At 34.7% G+C, this 15,575-nt stretch overlaps 1 protein-coding gene across 2 annotated transcripts in view; it reads left to right on the top strand.

The window, feature by feature from the left end:
- The window catches only part of ELP4 (elongator acetyltransferase complex subunit 4), a 149,356-nt gene that overhangs the window by 4,858 nt on the left and 128,923 nt on the right, over positions 1-15,575 (top strand). For both annotated transcript variants that reach the window (XM_074884686.1, XM_074884687.1), the window contains exons 2-3: positions 1,956-1,991; positions 11,786-11,907. In XM_074884686.1, coding sequence (XP_074740787.1) covers positions 1,956-1,991; positions 11,786-11,907 — 158 coding nt within the window. The remainder of the gene's footprint in view (positions 1-1,955; positions 1,992-11,785; positions 11,908-15,575) is intronic.

Raw genomic sequence — 15,575 nt, 5'->3', positions numbered from 1 at the left:
CTGTCACAGTCTTATATGATTGTTCAACAAAATATTTGTGGTCTGATTTCAAGTTATTCCACTATTTTTGGTATTGGAATTCAGATTATAAACCAGTTTACTCTTCACCTAAAATGAAATATGAATTCTTCTTTCACTGTCTTTGTAAAAATTCCTTCTTGGGACAACCATTTAAACCACTGTTACATAATTATGCTTGCTGTCTCTTTGAGGAGGAAATAAAGCAGTCAGGATGGAAATTTATAGATTTTTTTTTTTTCTGGTCCTCCACACTGTTGAGATCAATAGGATAAGAATGTATGAATGTATGTATCAAAACATATTGGGAGTATTCTATTCTGTCTATTCATTCAGTCATCTGTGATTGGAACATAAGCACTGATTGTAATTGTTTAAGCAAAAAGAAAGAAAAATAATAGTGGCCATGTATAAATCTGTCAAAATGTATTTTTATTTTTGAACAAATATTTCAATCAACTGCATTCATAGTATTGTTTTTATGTCCAAGACATACTATAAAAAAATTTAATAGTTGGGGTTTTTTCATATGTGTGTTATGATGATTATGATCTGTCAGTCCAGGTTTCACTGGGTGAAATCCTACCTGTCTTATTACCATGTCTGTTTTTGATAATAAGATAAAAAACAGTGAAGCCAAGATTTTGCCTCATTGACTTGGGTGGGAATTTGCTAGTGTCTTAATAGGTCACTTTACATACATGGTTCTTGGTACAAAGGAATATCACTTGGTCGTGATTGATACAGATTTAATTTGGAGACTGTTTACTCACTTCAGTCACAGAATCACAGAATCATCTAGGTTGGAAAAGACCTTGAAGATCATCCAGTCCAGCCATTAACCTCACACTGACAGTTCCCAACTATACCATATCGCTCAGCGCTATGTCGACCCCACTCTTAAACCCCTCCAGGGATGGGGACTCCACCACCTCCCTGGGCAGCCCATTCCAACACCCAACAACCCCTTATGGAAAGAAATGCTTCCTAATATCCAGTCTAAACCTTCCCTGGTGCAACTTGAGGCCATTCCCTCTTGTCCTATCGCTTATTACTTGGTTAAAGAGACTCATCCCCAGTTCTCTGCAACCTTCTTTCAGGTAGTTGTAGAGGGCGATGAGGTCTCCCCTCAGCCTCCTTTTCTCCAGACTAAACCCCCCCAGTTCCCTCAGCCACTCCCCATCAGACCTGTGCTCCAGACCCTGCACCAGCTTCGTTGCCCTTCTCTGGACACACTCGAGTCATTCAATGGCCTTTTTGGCGTGAGGGGCCCAAAACTGAACACAGTCATCAAGGGGTGGCCTCACCAGTGCCGAGTACAGGGGTAAGATCCCTTCCCTGTCCCTGCTGGCCACACTATTTCTGATGCAAGCCAGGATACCATTGGCCTTCTTGGCCACCTGGGCACACTGCTGGCTCATGTTCAGCCGGCTGTCAATCAGCACCCCCAGGTCCCTGTCTGACTGGCAGTTCTCCAGCCACTCCTCCCCAAGCCTGTAGCGCTGCTGGGGGTTGTTGTGGCCCAAGTGCAGCACCCGGCATTTGGCCTTAGTGAAGCTCATACAGTTGACCTCAGCCCATCTAAGTAAAATCGAGTCATCAAAGTCAAAATTCACTGGCTCAGACCATACATCATTGTAGTAGTACTTGAGCGTAGTTGCGTAGAGCTCTGCAGGATCTTTTTACCACAATGATGATAGTACAGTATATTGTGAAAGTAATTGTAATGTGTAATATATAATTACAAGTAATGTATAATTATTTCATAATAGAGAATTGTAGGAAGTATTGCAAAGGTAATTAAAATGTTGTTCACTTTTATATTTTTAAATTCCCCGTTATCACCTTTCTTTGACTTATAAACTAAGAAAACTTAATTGTTCTCTAACGTAGTATTAAAATGCAGCCTTACTTTATTCTTTTTGTTTTGTTTCCAGGTGGAGGCATAGCTGTTGGAACCCTTCTTCTTATTGGTTAGTATAGAAAATATAGATGCTTAAAGTCATATTCTGATGTGTTTTGTTCATTTTAATGTATTTATCAAATAACCTGTCTTTTCATTGTTTTTTAAACTCAGACTTTACTAAAGTATAGCTCTCTCGCTTTGGCTAGCCTTCAGAGTGAACTATTGTCTATTTCAAGAATTACTGTAGGTGGATCAAAACCTTACTTTTAGACAGGTTTGAGCCCTCAAGAATACCGCAGAATTCTGTTTGAAAGCAGGGCGTTTAGCAAATTTCAGGACTTTAAGGAAAATCTTCAAATTATTTAAGATTTTCTAAACTACTTGATATCCTGTAAGATTCAGACTGTTTATCATCACAACATTAGTATTTTTTAAAATTTGGCTTTTGGAGGAAGATGTGAAATACAGGATCTTTTAATCTTTTGGTTGCCAGAATCAACTAAGAGAAAACTGATGGAAGCCTGCTTTCTGTCAGGATGTGGATGAGGCACACTGACATGATTAGATAGGTTACAACAGAATCCCTTTGCAAGACTATATTAAAACTGTCTGGTACCGTGTCTCCATTGCAGCTGAGGTACCCACCTTTCCTTTCTATTTAAAGTGTAGCAAAAGGGAGGAGGACTGTCGTACACATACATCTTGTCTTCATGTCCCCAGCATACATACTGGACTTAGAGCCAAGAAATTTTCCCAGGCCCCTCAGTTTAAGCATAGAAGCCAAAACCACAATTGTGAGGGCAGACTAACTTCTTATAAGTTAGTCTTGTAAGTGCTTACAGTTTCAGCCTATAAGTAAGGACAATCCTTACTGCAGAACAGAAATTGAAAGAGATACCATCTGATAGATGAGAAACTTTCAAGCCTGTTACTTTCCTAGCAAAAAGAGCTGATAGTACAGGAAAAAACTGAAAGTTTATTTGAGAAACACCTGTAGTTATTTGGAAAACATCTGCATCTGTAATCTGTGTTCACATCTTAAATAGCATAACAATTTAAATACAACTTTTTGATGCCAAGTTGCTGGAACAGGGAACTAGGAACCTAGGGACAACAGATCTAGCACTTAGTCTTCCAGTCACTGCAATTTCTCTGAACTGTTGGGAGTCTGGAAAGTTGTGTGATTGTTTTCTCCCACTGAATAAGAGGTAAAATTTCCCTATTTGTAGGAGTAATGAAAACATATATCCCATTGCAAAGCTATTTGAAATACAACAAGCAATGTCTGAGTGCCTACATATTAAGTGCCAAAAAACCTCCATTAAGGCCTTAAAAATGAATTTATTATTTTATGTTAAAACAGTGGATTACAGGAAGACAAATGTCAATAGATGTGAAATTGGTAGGTAAAATCTGGAAGATAAAAATAAAAAAGGTGTTATTACAGATAAAAAGACCAGTTTCTCACTGCAGAAGATTGAAAGTGTAGTAAGGCACCATTTTGGCTAAATCCTGAGCTTTTGAATGCCTCATAGGTTGTTAAGGATCAGTGCAAAATTGTAAAATGGGAGTGTAGAGGCAAAATCTGAAAAACTCAGGTACAGAGTAAGATACAACTATCAAGACTTATCAAGAGTAATACAGATTTTTCTTACGTATTTCAGTAGTTATGAGAAGCCAAGAGGAGGGCTGGTTGGTTACCTGATGAAGTGGAAAAGCTAGTCATAGTTGATATTGAGAAGAGAAAGGGAAAAACTTTAAGAATTTTTGTATTAATCTTCACACAGAAGGGAGTGCTGAAATCTCATGATTGTCATAATTGAGAACAGTGACTAGATTCTGGCTTTGCCTAGGAAAAAAGCAGACTAGTATATGCCTAGATTTAGGTGGGTTCAAATAGACTGTGCCTGCAGAGCATTTTAAGAGGTTGCTGGTGAAGTGTTAAGACCATTAGTGTTTATGATTACTGGTAGAGGACAGTGAAGGAAAGAAAGAACTGGAAGATTAGAAAGCACAAATACAGTTTATATTTTTGAATGCTGTTGGAGGAGTCACTGAATTCCATTTTTTTCCCCTTCTTAAATAAGTTATCCCAGACGGACTACCACCATCACTGATGGTCTCAGCCTTGAGCAGCAGTGGGTCCGTATTGGAGCTGGCTGGTATTGGCTCTGTTGGACATGGAGGAAGCTTCTAGAAGCTGTCACAGAAGCCACCCCTGTAGCACCCCCACTAGCAAAACCTTGCCACACAAACCCAAGGATATAAGTAGCAGCCGGTATGTTGAATAATCTTTCTGTATGAAATAATGAACTTGTGGATAGAGGGTAAGCAGGACATGCCATTTATCTTTAGTAATGCTTCTGATACTATTTCAAATGACATTCTCATTGTCAAAGCTAGGAATTAAGTGGTGGAATACATCATAGGGTGTTGTGGATGTAAAAAAAAAATCTCGGTCTCAGTGGAAAACTGCACAGCTCGATGGAAAAGAAAGCTGGCTGAGGAAGTCCTTGAGCTACAAATGGTGGGAGGCTGAGCAAGTGCTTGGGTGAAGCATCGCATTTGCTTGTTCAGTTCTTATTACCTCTTCCTAAGTATCTGCTTTTGGCTACTGTTGAGCATAGGGTTAGCTATCCACTTGACCTGACCTTAATGGCACCAGATGAAGCAAGTACAAAGGCAGTGAGCTTTGTGTTCTAATGAAAGAGATGACAAGACTCAATGATTTGAAAATGATAGGATTTTTACCTGATGTTTTTTTCCCCCTCCTCTGAGTGCATAGCTGGCAATACTCAGTGGTGGGTTTTAATTTACTTATCCTCTATGTTGGTTGTTTATTTGTGGTCTGATATTAAATTTAGCTTCACAGGAACACAAAGGAGAATCTCTTTTTTAGATTTGAAAGCTATTTTTTTTTCCCAAATAAGACTTAGCATATATTATTTTGAAACATATAATTACATACAAAATGTCTTAAAGTAAGAACTGTATTTATTCATGACTCATTAGTCTAAAAATTTTTAGACTAATTTTTAAAGTTGGTGCAGGTAGAATTGTAACTGCATTGTTAGAATATCTTGTCAGTATACAAAAAAAATCTGTCATGAGATTAGTCTAGGCAAGCTTAATATTATGCAGGATTGAAGCTGTCAGTGATAAACCTCCTAGGAAGATCTTTCTGCGTTCTACTCCAAGTGTTATAAAAAGGTTAAATTCTTCCCCCTTCCTTCAACATTCTCTAAGGCAAGAATAAATTGCATTACTTTTAGCTTAGCTCCCTTTGCAAATTAAATGCTCATCTTCATTATTTGACACATTATCTTGGTTAATTTAACCAAATAATAGTAGATTCAGGGTATTAAAATATTTATTTTAACTGTTGTGTTCTGAAGATGTAGTAATGGCACAGGTTACTTGATAAGACTGCAAAATATTGTTTGAAATATAAGTGCACAATTTTTAAACAATTCATAGTAAAGAGCATCATGATTTTCAGTTGAGCTTTATTTTTTTTTTTTATGGTGTTTTATTTATATGAGAACTAGAGAGTTGAGGCGCATGGTAGTCTCATGCAAGATCCTAGCTACAAGAGGAACTTGAAACTTCCTGGGTTTTGTTCATATAGCAAGACTGTTTTGGATTTTAACTAGTACTTTAATTTCAAAAGATCTTACTGTACTGGCTTTATAAGAAGTGGTAAAACAAGCATTCTGAGACTGCGTGAAGTGAAATTTGAACACTATCAAAACAGTTTGTTCATCATGAATGTGAGACTACTTGTTTGTTTTTTCATCTTAAACTGCTCCAGAAGACTAGCTTTCTGGAAGAATCTCCCCTTCCAAAACAAACAAGTAGTATAGCTGTTGATTAAGCACACTCCTTTCCCCTCCTCCCCTCTCTGATGTACTTCAACCTGTTGTATATCTGTTTTGCCAGCCTCAGGAAGAGTTTCCATGAGGATGTTATTTTGGTTTTTAAATATAAGCCTTGTTTATGTAACACATTCTGCATAGTGAGATACAGCACACTCAAACAGGTCTGTCCTGGGTACCCTATAAGAACCTATTCTTACATGCCTTGCTCCAGTTTTGACAAGGTCATTGACGGCTAAATGTTTTAAAGATTATCAGTAGGAGGGTTTCTGTTGGTAGCTGAGGTCAATTATTAAAAGTTAAAGTTGTCTGGTTAAAAGCAGGTCTATACTTGTACATTCTAAGCCTTGAAGCAGTTTCAGCTACTTTAATTAGCTACTATTATTTCTGTTAGACATGCAATTTAACCTGACTGGTAAGAGCTCTCTTCAAATGTCAATATAATTGAATTTATCACCTTTTTAAAGTTGAAAAAGATAATCTCCAGAGAGGTACAAAACAGTGATTTGCTAAATATAATTCTACAAAATACAAGTTACCAGAATTCACCTTCCTGAAGTATGGCCAAATGCCAAATATTGTAACTTATATGTTTGACAACTCCATTTTGGCATGTGCTAATTAAATGCAAGTGACACAAAGTATATCCCCGCAAGCTTGGTAAATGTGGACATTAGTAAAGTATCTTTTAAATGGAATTTCAGATTATTAAAATAATCACCTCTTATAACCTGCAGCAATTCAGAGAGATGTTTCATAGCTACAGAAAGACACACCTTAGGTCACAGTACCATACTGTAGAACTATCTGGTGAAAAAATGATCAATACTGATAGGCTATGACAGGCTTTTGGCAGCTTTAGGGCAACCTGTCTAGACTTTGTACAGAGAAAAAAGCTGTCTGTACATTACATTGTTGCAGTCTTATTTTTTCCTCTTACAGCTCTCCTCATTTTAAGCAATTATACTAAAAATTATCTCTGGATTTTTTCAAAGACCTTCATGCTGTTTAATATACTGATATTTAAAAGTCAGATATTGTAAATATGATCTATACATATTTGTTACCTGAGTAGTAGCTACAGACAGTCCATGCACAAAGGTGTTGAGAATGTCTGTTATGTGTTCAGTAGCATGTACAGTGTAGGGGTGAAAAGAGTCATAAATAGAAATTCATCTTTATCCTTAGTTTTCAACATGGTTATACATTGGAATTCATTGCACTGATACTGACAGTACTGCTTTTTCTTCATGACTATTTTAACCATGAAAGCATGGTATTGTGGAAAGAGACCAATGGATAATGATCACAATAAACTATTTTATTTATGTCCTTATCTGTAGGATCAGAAGAGGTTTTGTCCTGGAGACAATATGCATAACTTCTAGGTAAATAATCTCTTTTCCTTGTATAGTTTTACGCTTCACTAGTTACTCACCTGCTACTTAGCTGTAGAACAGTCTTTGTTCGAAAAGAATCAGAAAGCTGTGGACTGTTGTGTGACTTGCAGTGACTGGACCCAGAAAAGTCTGCAGCTGCAAGAGTTTTTTTTGTTTATGTGCCTTATAAGCTAGAAGTAAAGTTCACAATGAAGGCTGCTGATGGGACAGCTCTTTAGTATGGAGGCTAAGAATAAAGATTTAGGCCAGGCTTAAGTCTTAAGTATTTGGCTGACTAAAATGCACTTAAGTGTTAGTTCCTACACATACAGAATGGAGGTAGTTCTTTTGGATGTGGGTGCAAGTTGGAAAAATAAAGATAACAGTTGAGAATTTATCCTCGCCATCAAAATAGTAAGTCCAAATGTTATCAGAAAACAAATATATTTCAAATTATTTCATTCAATTTATCTATGAAAGTAATCAGTGACCTACTGAAGTACCTGTGCTAAATGATTTGTTTGTTTATTTACAAGAAGAAAGCAGTACTCCTATGGTTTTGAATAGTAACGTAACTATTGAAGCCAGGGTACAATGGATGCTATCAGAAAAGCCCCATATGGGTGCACTTTAGATCTTTTGAATACCACAAAAGTTTAGTGACCTAGAAATGAATCAATAAAAAGCCATCCTCTATCTGACAAATTGAAGAACTGAGGGATTCTTACAGATGCATTGACTTTAACAATTCAAGATACACTGTTTGTAAAGGCTTTCTGAGACGCTTCTAATCCTTAGAGTACTGTAGCAGACTTTGAGATATTTTATATTTAGATCACTCTCCAACAGGTTATTTCCTATTTTTACTGTAAGTTTACTTTTATGAAAAATCAATGTAAGAAGACTAAAGGAAAGGCTAATGCTAAAATGATGTGTCCCTACACTGAATGTAAATGTTTTTAATTTACTAAATTGAAAATTCCTTATTGTTTTGCAAAATATGTTTTGGAAGGGTATAGCAGTGTAAGAACCTCTCTAGTCCTGTTATATTACAAATAAGTTTATCATGCAAGAAAATGAATTATCATCTTGGATAGGTCAGTAAAAGTGTTGATATCCCTGTTCCCTGTTGCTTCACTTCTATAGTTTAACATTTCAGCATTTCAAATAAAATTTGAGTAAAAATTATTCTTAACTACTACAGCCTTATATCCTCTTAGTTTAGTTAAATAATCATCAACAGACAGTATGATTTCTTATATTTATCCATGGTTTATGGAGTTTCCATGTTATGTTTGGCACAAAACTGAGCTTGTTGTTTATTTTCTAAGGAATAATTAATATAAAAAATGATGATCCAGAAAGATTCTCTGTATAGCTACATGCACATACACAAACCATGAAATACTTGGAGTAAATGAGATACTGGCTTGTACTCCATTTGTCAGTTAAGTCCTGTCCATGTGCAATACAACTCAGTGTTTCTGTACCTCAAATGATGGAGAAGGTAAACTTTAACTTGTAGATAAAAATTAAGAAATCAAGATTTTTGATTCACCAAGGATGACATAAACATTACAGCTGAGGATCCTTCCAGAGCACCCAACTAGTGTTCCTTTTCCTCTTTTGTTCAAAGGGAGAGAGGTCTAACGAAATTGTCTCCCTCCACTGACATCTGCTGCAGTGATGTGATTATATGGGAGGCTTGGTGGCTTCTTTCAGGTAGCTCAGACAATTAAAAAAAAATTAATAAGTAGATATCATGCTGTCACTTTGATTTCTAGGGGGCTTTGGTTCTTAAATTGAGAGCTTCATAGATGAAGATTAGCACATGGAAGTCAATATACTGTGAATAATATATTACCAATTATATTGCAGTAAGCAACCAAAGCATAACTAGAGAGCACCAACATAGAGGGGACAGGAGCTGTTATAAGAGTTATAAGGGAGAATTACTCTGCATATGGGTTTTATTTTGCTCTTGTTGAAGCAGTTTAAGATCTAAGCAGGCTCCAAAGACTATATTTACCAAATAGGACTGTAATACTTCTTCAGAACTTTAGATAGTGTCAGTTGTACTTTTTGCTTCTGCCGCTGTAGTGCTTCAGTTTTATCTGAATTGAGTCTTGTCTCCATCCTAGTCTCATACATGGATCTACATCCTCAGTCACAGCACAATGTATGGAGCTGAGTTACTAGGAAAACAGTTCTTCAGTAACACTATTAATGGCTTTTTAAGCATGCGAGAGTAAACGATATAAAATATTTAAGAGCTCCAAACTTTCAGGGAAACTGTAGTTTGTAATTCTGTAATGCTTTTGGAAATCAGTTTTGCTGAAATTGTAATAAGGAACCCAGCGCTGTCAACAGTAAGCTTTTGTCAGTACTGTACTTTGCACAATACTGATCTGTCCATATTTTTCACTAGACTGTTATTTTTAAAAAAGATAAATGTGTTATTGTAAGTACATTTGAAGGCTCATATGGCCTACTAGGCAGGTTAACAGGTAAATAAGGTTAATTACATTATTATGATCTGGGTTCTTAAACCCCCGGACTCTACAATAAGCTGGATATATCAATGGCTAGTACTAGTAGCAATAGTGTTGTAATTATTGTATTCCCTTTGGCTTATGTGAATGTCCAGTTTTATGTAATTTCCTATCTTAGCAACTGTGTTATGAAGCATTGTTCTCTATCTTGAAATGTTGCTTTAGAGTCACTTCTAGTTCATTTCTTGGGTTTAATGAAAGGGAAACTTTTAAGTAAATATTTCTCATTAATAACAAAGTAGGTAATCTTGATGCTATATCTTTAGGGTTTATTCTGAAGAAGAAAGAAGAAAGAAATGAAACAAATTTTCCAAATTTTAAGTGTATACATTTTACCTTACCAAAAAAAAAAAAAAGTATCGCAAATACTAAATTTAAAAGTGAAATAAAAAATCAGGAAATAAATTCTGGTTTGGCCAAAATCCCATGGAGGATAAGCAGTATGTCTGGGAGAACTTTCTTCTTCAGTGATTTTGAAAACCTGTGGTTTGAATTTCTTTCTCTTGTTAATGTAAGCACTGAAAGTGTCAGTACTTGTGCATGATATTAGGAGTGTAGCAGTCAACAGGATTTTGCTGTGATTTGTTTCTTAAGTTTCCCCATTGCTATTAATGTTCTGTCTCCTTTATGGATATACATCTCCTATCTTTCTTTCCTCCCACTCTACTTCATTGGGCTTTTTTTTTCTCTTAAGCTCCAAAACATACTATTCTGGTACATATCAAAGTTATATTCTTTTTGTTTTTCTTCTTTAGTAATTTTTACAAGTTAGATATGAATGACAACTTTCTTATTTTCAGCCTTTTTGGTTTTGTGGTTTTTCTTTTAATATTTTCATAAGTGATTTATAATAGGGAGGAAATTGTTTCCAAGTCACTCAAAGAATGAATTAAGAGTCTTGCTGGTTCTGTATAAAGAAAATCTATCTCTGTGTATTTTTGTGCCACAACATCCCTGTGTATTATCTTCCAGCAGCCAGATTAACAGATGAAAAAGTGAAACTGTACGTTGCATTTAATTTTCTCCCAGACAAAATATTTCAGATATCTTTCTAAATAAATGTCAGAAATATGTTGTTTCAAAGGACATGATCTGAAATTTTACCGGACAATTAATTGGGTAGTTATATTGTTAGGAATTTTTTTGCTAGCATTAACATTGCTATTGTTTATATTTCCTAAAAATAAAGAAAATCAGAGATGGTTCAAATTTCAATTATTATTTACTCATTCACTTCCCCCATGGTCTTGAGTCATGATAAGTTTTAATTGTATGAAGCTCATTAAGAATTTCTAATTCTAGTCATTTCTGATACTTAACTTCCAACAAAGAAGTTGAATATTAACCTTTTTGAAGACAGTGGGAGTTTGTATTTTTATTTCAGTAGGCTAGTATTCACAGTGTCTGTTAACAAGTATTGTCTCACTTCCTAAACTATGAGTTCATGTGTCTTTTGAATGTGTTCATGATTTTGCTGTGGTTAGCTTTCAGAAATAGTGTCCAAAATTATCTGTTTTTTTCAATATATCCATTTGTTTTGCCTATTTTTCTAGTTCTCACAGTGTTGAAAGAAATGCAGATGTAAAATGTCTCTATAAGAAATATCTTTATATAGCTTTAGCATGCCAAATATGATTAAATTTTGAAAGGCATCAATTAATAGTATTTTAAGCAAGTTGATTAATATTTTAAGCATTAAGAATATAAATATTAACACAGTTCTCCTAAATTAACAAAACCCCTTCCCATTAAACTGATTTCAGTAATCTTTGTCGATACTTATGGGAAACCTTGTTAGGAAGATAGCACTATTTCTGTATCCCATCCATATCTTAGTTCTCAATCATTCTATTTTTTTGGCTTGAAAAATTAGGAATACAATATTATCGAGCATTATTTTTAAAACTTTGGAATCATATTTTACCTGTTATCTCCATTGTACATTATATATTCTAGGAGGTAGACCAAAAGAGGGCTTTTATAGTGTTGTGAAAATCCAGGTGGGTGATTTATCTAACAAAAAAGAAAAAATTCCAACCGTTCTTGTTTTCACAGAGGAAGATAAATACGGTCTTTACTCCAATTTGTTGTTCAAGTATTTTCTCGCAGAGGGAGTTGTCTGTGGACATGAATTGTTTGTTGCTTCTGCTAAAGAGCATCCTGACAACATCTTAAAGGTAAAGAAGCCTCATAGCTTTTGATGAGTAAAGCTGTAATGTCTTAATGAATTTAAATACATTTGAAAGTGTATATATTGTGTAGTAAGAAATTAATTAATCTTGATTCATAAGAACATGTTGGGAAGTGCAGGAGTATTTAGACTAGACAGATTTGGGAATTAAATTTAGCTCACTAGCCTCCATCTACGGACAGTGGAGTAAGATCCTCCCAAGGCCAGATCAGGAGAGGAGCCTGCTTATTCTTCATTTTAGTTATGGGTGAAAACCAGACAGACTAGCTGGTTTAGTTGAATGGTTTGAGTAAACCCAACTGTTTACAGTTTCCACCTGCCTATCAGGAGGAGTAGTTAAGCTGCTTCGAATATACTGTGATGAAAACAGTGTACTATTTGTATAGTTATTTACTGTAGAAAAGAACATCTTTTAACATCTTTATAACTTCCTTTATGTGTATGTTTTATTTTGTCTTTTTTCTACTAGGAAACATGGTCAGTTTTGGATCAGGTCATATATTCAGACTTCAGTGAGCTCCTAATCAAACACTGATAGTTTCCATTATAAGGAAATTATATAAGGGAAAAAGCCTGATCAACACTGCAAGAAAATGCTGAAGTGTGAGGATAATCTTACAAAATTTCATTAAATATTTTATGTTTTTTTAAGGCTGCTTTTTTCTAATTTCAAAATCAACGTATAATTTACTGATTACTTCTGCATCAGGTGAAGTCTGGCTATTTCTTTAAGAGTCTTGAGAGACTATTTCTGGACAAAATTATTACTTTTCTTTTTTCCTACCTGGTGATGGTAGATTCTATGCCTTATCTATTCAATATTACCTTCAGTATTCAAGAAAAAGTATATTCTTAATGAAATTTTATGATTGTGGTTATGAAAAATTTAATGATTTTTTTTAATGATCTTGAACCTAAGAGGGTTCATTTAGGGTTGAAATTTTTCTCATTTGTTGTGGTTTAAAATACAGCCTAAACAAATAGGTTAGAATTTGATTATGATAAGAACATGCTATATTTTAAAATAATATTTCTTTTTAAATAACTGATAATCAAGTAATTGACTCTTTGACTGTAGAATACATAATCATTGTGGTTGTTTCTCATCAAAATTAAATTATTAAAACGAATATTTTTATTACATTGCATTAAAATTTCTTAAAATGGAGTAGCTAACAGATTTTATTCTTCTTTCATTCACTTTTGAATCAATTTTTCATAGCATGGCATAATCTTCCTAGCTCCTGTTCTTTATGCTTTTGCAAGTTAATCAATAGACATTATTACATGCATCTGTCCTTCTTGTACCAGTTTGAGTTTGTGGTCAGTTAGTTCGATGTGACTTACTGAGCTCAGTTTTCTGATTTGGAGTAAGTTTTCCTTCTTACTTTTCAGGGGTAGACACTAGGTAATAATCCTGCATTCATCCATTGTAACTCCATAGTGGTGTTACTATAAGAGAACAACATTACTACGCAAAATTTCAGGCAAACATAATTTTGTCTTGTTTTCTTCCTCCATTTGTGTGTTTATCTATCCAAAAGTACTCTTGTACTTTTCTACTCTTACCTTGATTATTCAACACTTCCTTTGCTTAACAGACAAGGCACAATAGAGTTGATTTCTCTGATTTGTATTGCTGTCTTGAAATTGCTTCAGTGAAGTAACCCTGTAATATTCTAGGCATCAATCTAGAAAATTGTGTACTTTCACACTTGGAAAGCTTAGGCACTTGTTGAAATGCTGATATGTGTTACCTAAAAAATATTATTGCCTCACCTGGAAATACTCAATCTAAGACTGGCATTGGCAGCAGTTAGGTCTCCAAATCACAGAAGCAGAGGAGTCTTCCCTACAACTGCCTCACTTGTCTTTTAAAAAAGAGGACCTTCAGGTGCTTCAAGAAGTCCTCTCCTGTCATAAAAATTAGCTGTTTGGAATTTGGATGTCTCTACGAAGTCAGGATTCTAATATAGCAGATCTGATTGTTGAATAACATTGCATTTTATTTAATGAGATTAGTAATTAATTCATTTTCAGTATCTGATTGGACTGCATTCTTTACTGGAAAGGTAACATACATATGGTACATATCAACCTGAATTACGTATTTTATGCATGGTTTTTATTTTATAAAATTCAAGTATGTATTCAATATATTCTGTAGCTAGTATTCTAATTAACTGGTGTTTTACATAGAGGCACCTCATTAACTGCCTTATGTCCATATTGTGTGGTCAGTCAATTTATACATTCAGTTCTCTGCTGAGATGCCATAATTGCCCTATTCTAATTTTATGATGTGATTGGAAGTTTCTTGAACCTATAACCAAGACAAATATTGCTGGTAGTAGGAAGGGGAAAAGACATTCTTAGAGACCATAATTATCTTGAAATTGTGTATAACTAAAAGACAAGCAGAGGATAAAAAGCCCTGATCAGCTGCCTAAGATATATTATATTACCACCCACCAATTTATCCATCATCCTTTGAAAACATATTCATGCCTTTTGTAGTCAAAGCTCCTTCAGGAAATTGGCATTAAGATGTAATGCTGAAAAATTATACACCTCTGGTAGAACCTACAGAACTATATACATGCTGTTTTTCAGGAAGTATTTTAAACGTTTGAGAGCATTTCTGTTCAATCTATTCTTCAACAAAAGGCAACTTTTTGTTATAAGGGCATAAATACTGGGAATAGTATATAACATGAGAAATAGTATGGTATATTTCTGTGATCGATCATAAAATAAAACTGATTGCATTGGTAAATAGAAAACTAATTCAATAATAAAATGACTAAAGGAAACATTATATCTTAACATTCCATTTTCAGTACCATACCTTATTAAGTTTAGACTACGAATTATGAAAGGCTGTTATGTGCTCAAGCTTAAAAACAAAGAGAAACTGATAAAGTAGATAGGGCTTTTTCTTGTATCTGTTTCCTTAACTTCACTGTGTTTAGTGCTTTTTTTTCTTTTTTATAATTCAGCACTCTAAAGTTAATGTCAGCTATTTTGAAGTTGCATATAGTGTATGTGTTTGAGAATGGAACATACGTATTTGAGTATACAGTTATATTTATTACAGAGGAAATCTTAACTTAAACACTGTTATGCTTTTTGCAAGAAACAGCAAGCAAGGAGGTTGAATATTTCCTCGAACATCACTGTAGCCAAAATTAGGACAGGTTTTGCATCCATTCCAAGTTAGTTTGGGTACCGAACTGACTTCTGGAAGCCATAAAAATACAGTAACTATGTAACAGCTTGGTTCTTTATGCCTATTCTCCTTGTTAGTGCCAAAGTATGGTTCCAGTCTTAAAAAAAAAAAAAAAAAAAAAAAAAATCTGTGTCTGTGGTGGCCGCATTTCTATTTTTCTTACTTTTCCTACTTCAGATTTCTCACTGAAATTCTAGAACTGCCTAAACTGCCTATATAAAAAATTCTTTGTCCTTTTTCCTAATTATTTTATCTAGACCTTGAAGGGGAACTGATTTAATGAGAACAAGTTTTAATGAGAAAAAATTGGATTATATTTGCCAGTTAGGAACTCATCTTGACAATAAAGAGTGCTCTGTGTTAAGTTGCTTTTACCATGGAACCTGTGCAAAGTTTGTCTCAAGAGGAAGACTTGCTGGTCATTG

Source organism: Strix uralensis, chromosome 15, assembly GCF_047716275.1.
Source record: "Strix uralensis isolate ZFMK-TIS-50842 chromosome 15, bStrUra1, whole genome shotgun sequence".
Taxonomy (NCBI): Eukaryota; Metazoa; Chordata; class Aves; order Strigiformes; family Strigidae; genus Strix; species Strix uralensis.
The sequence above is the reverse complement of the archived record's forward strand: the minus strand, read 5'-3'. Positions and strand labels throughout refer to the sequence as shown.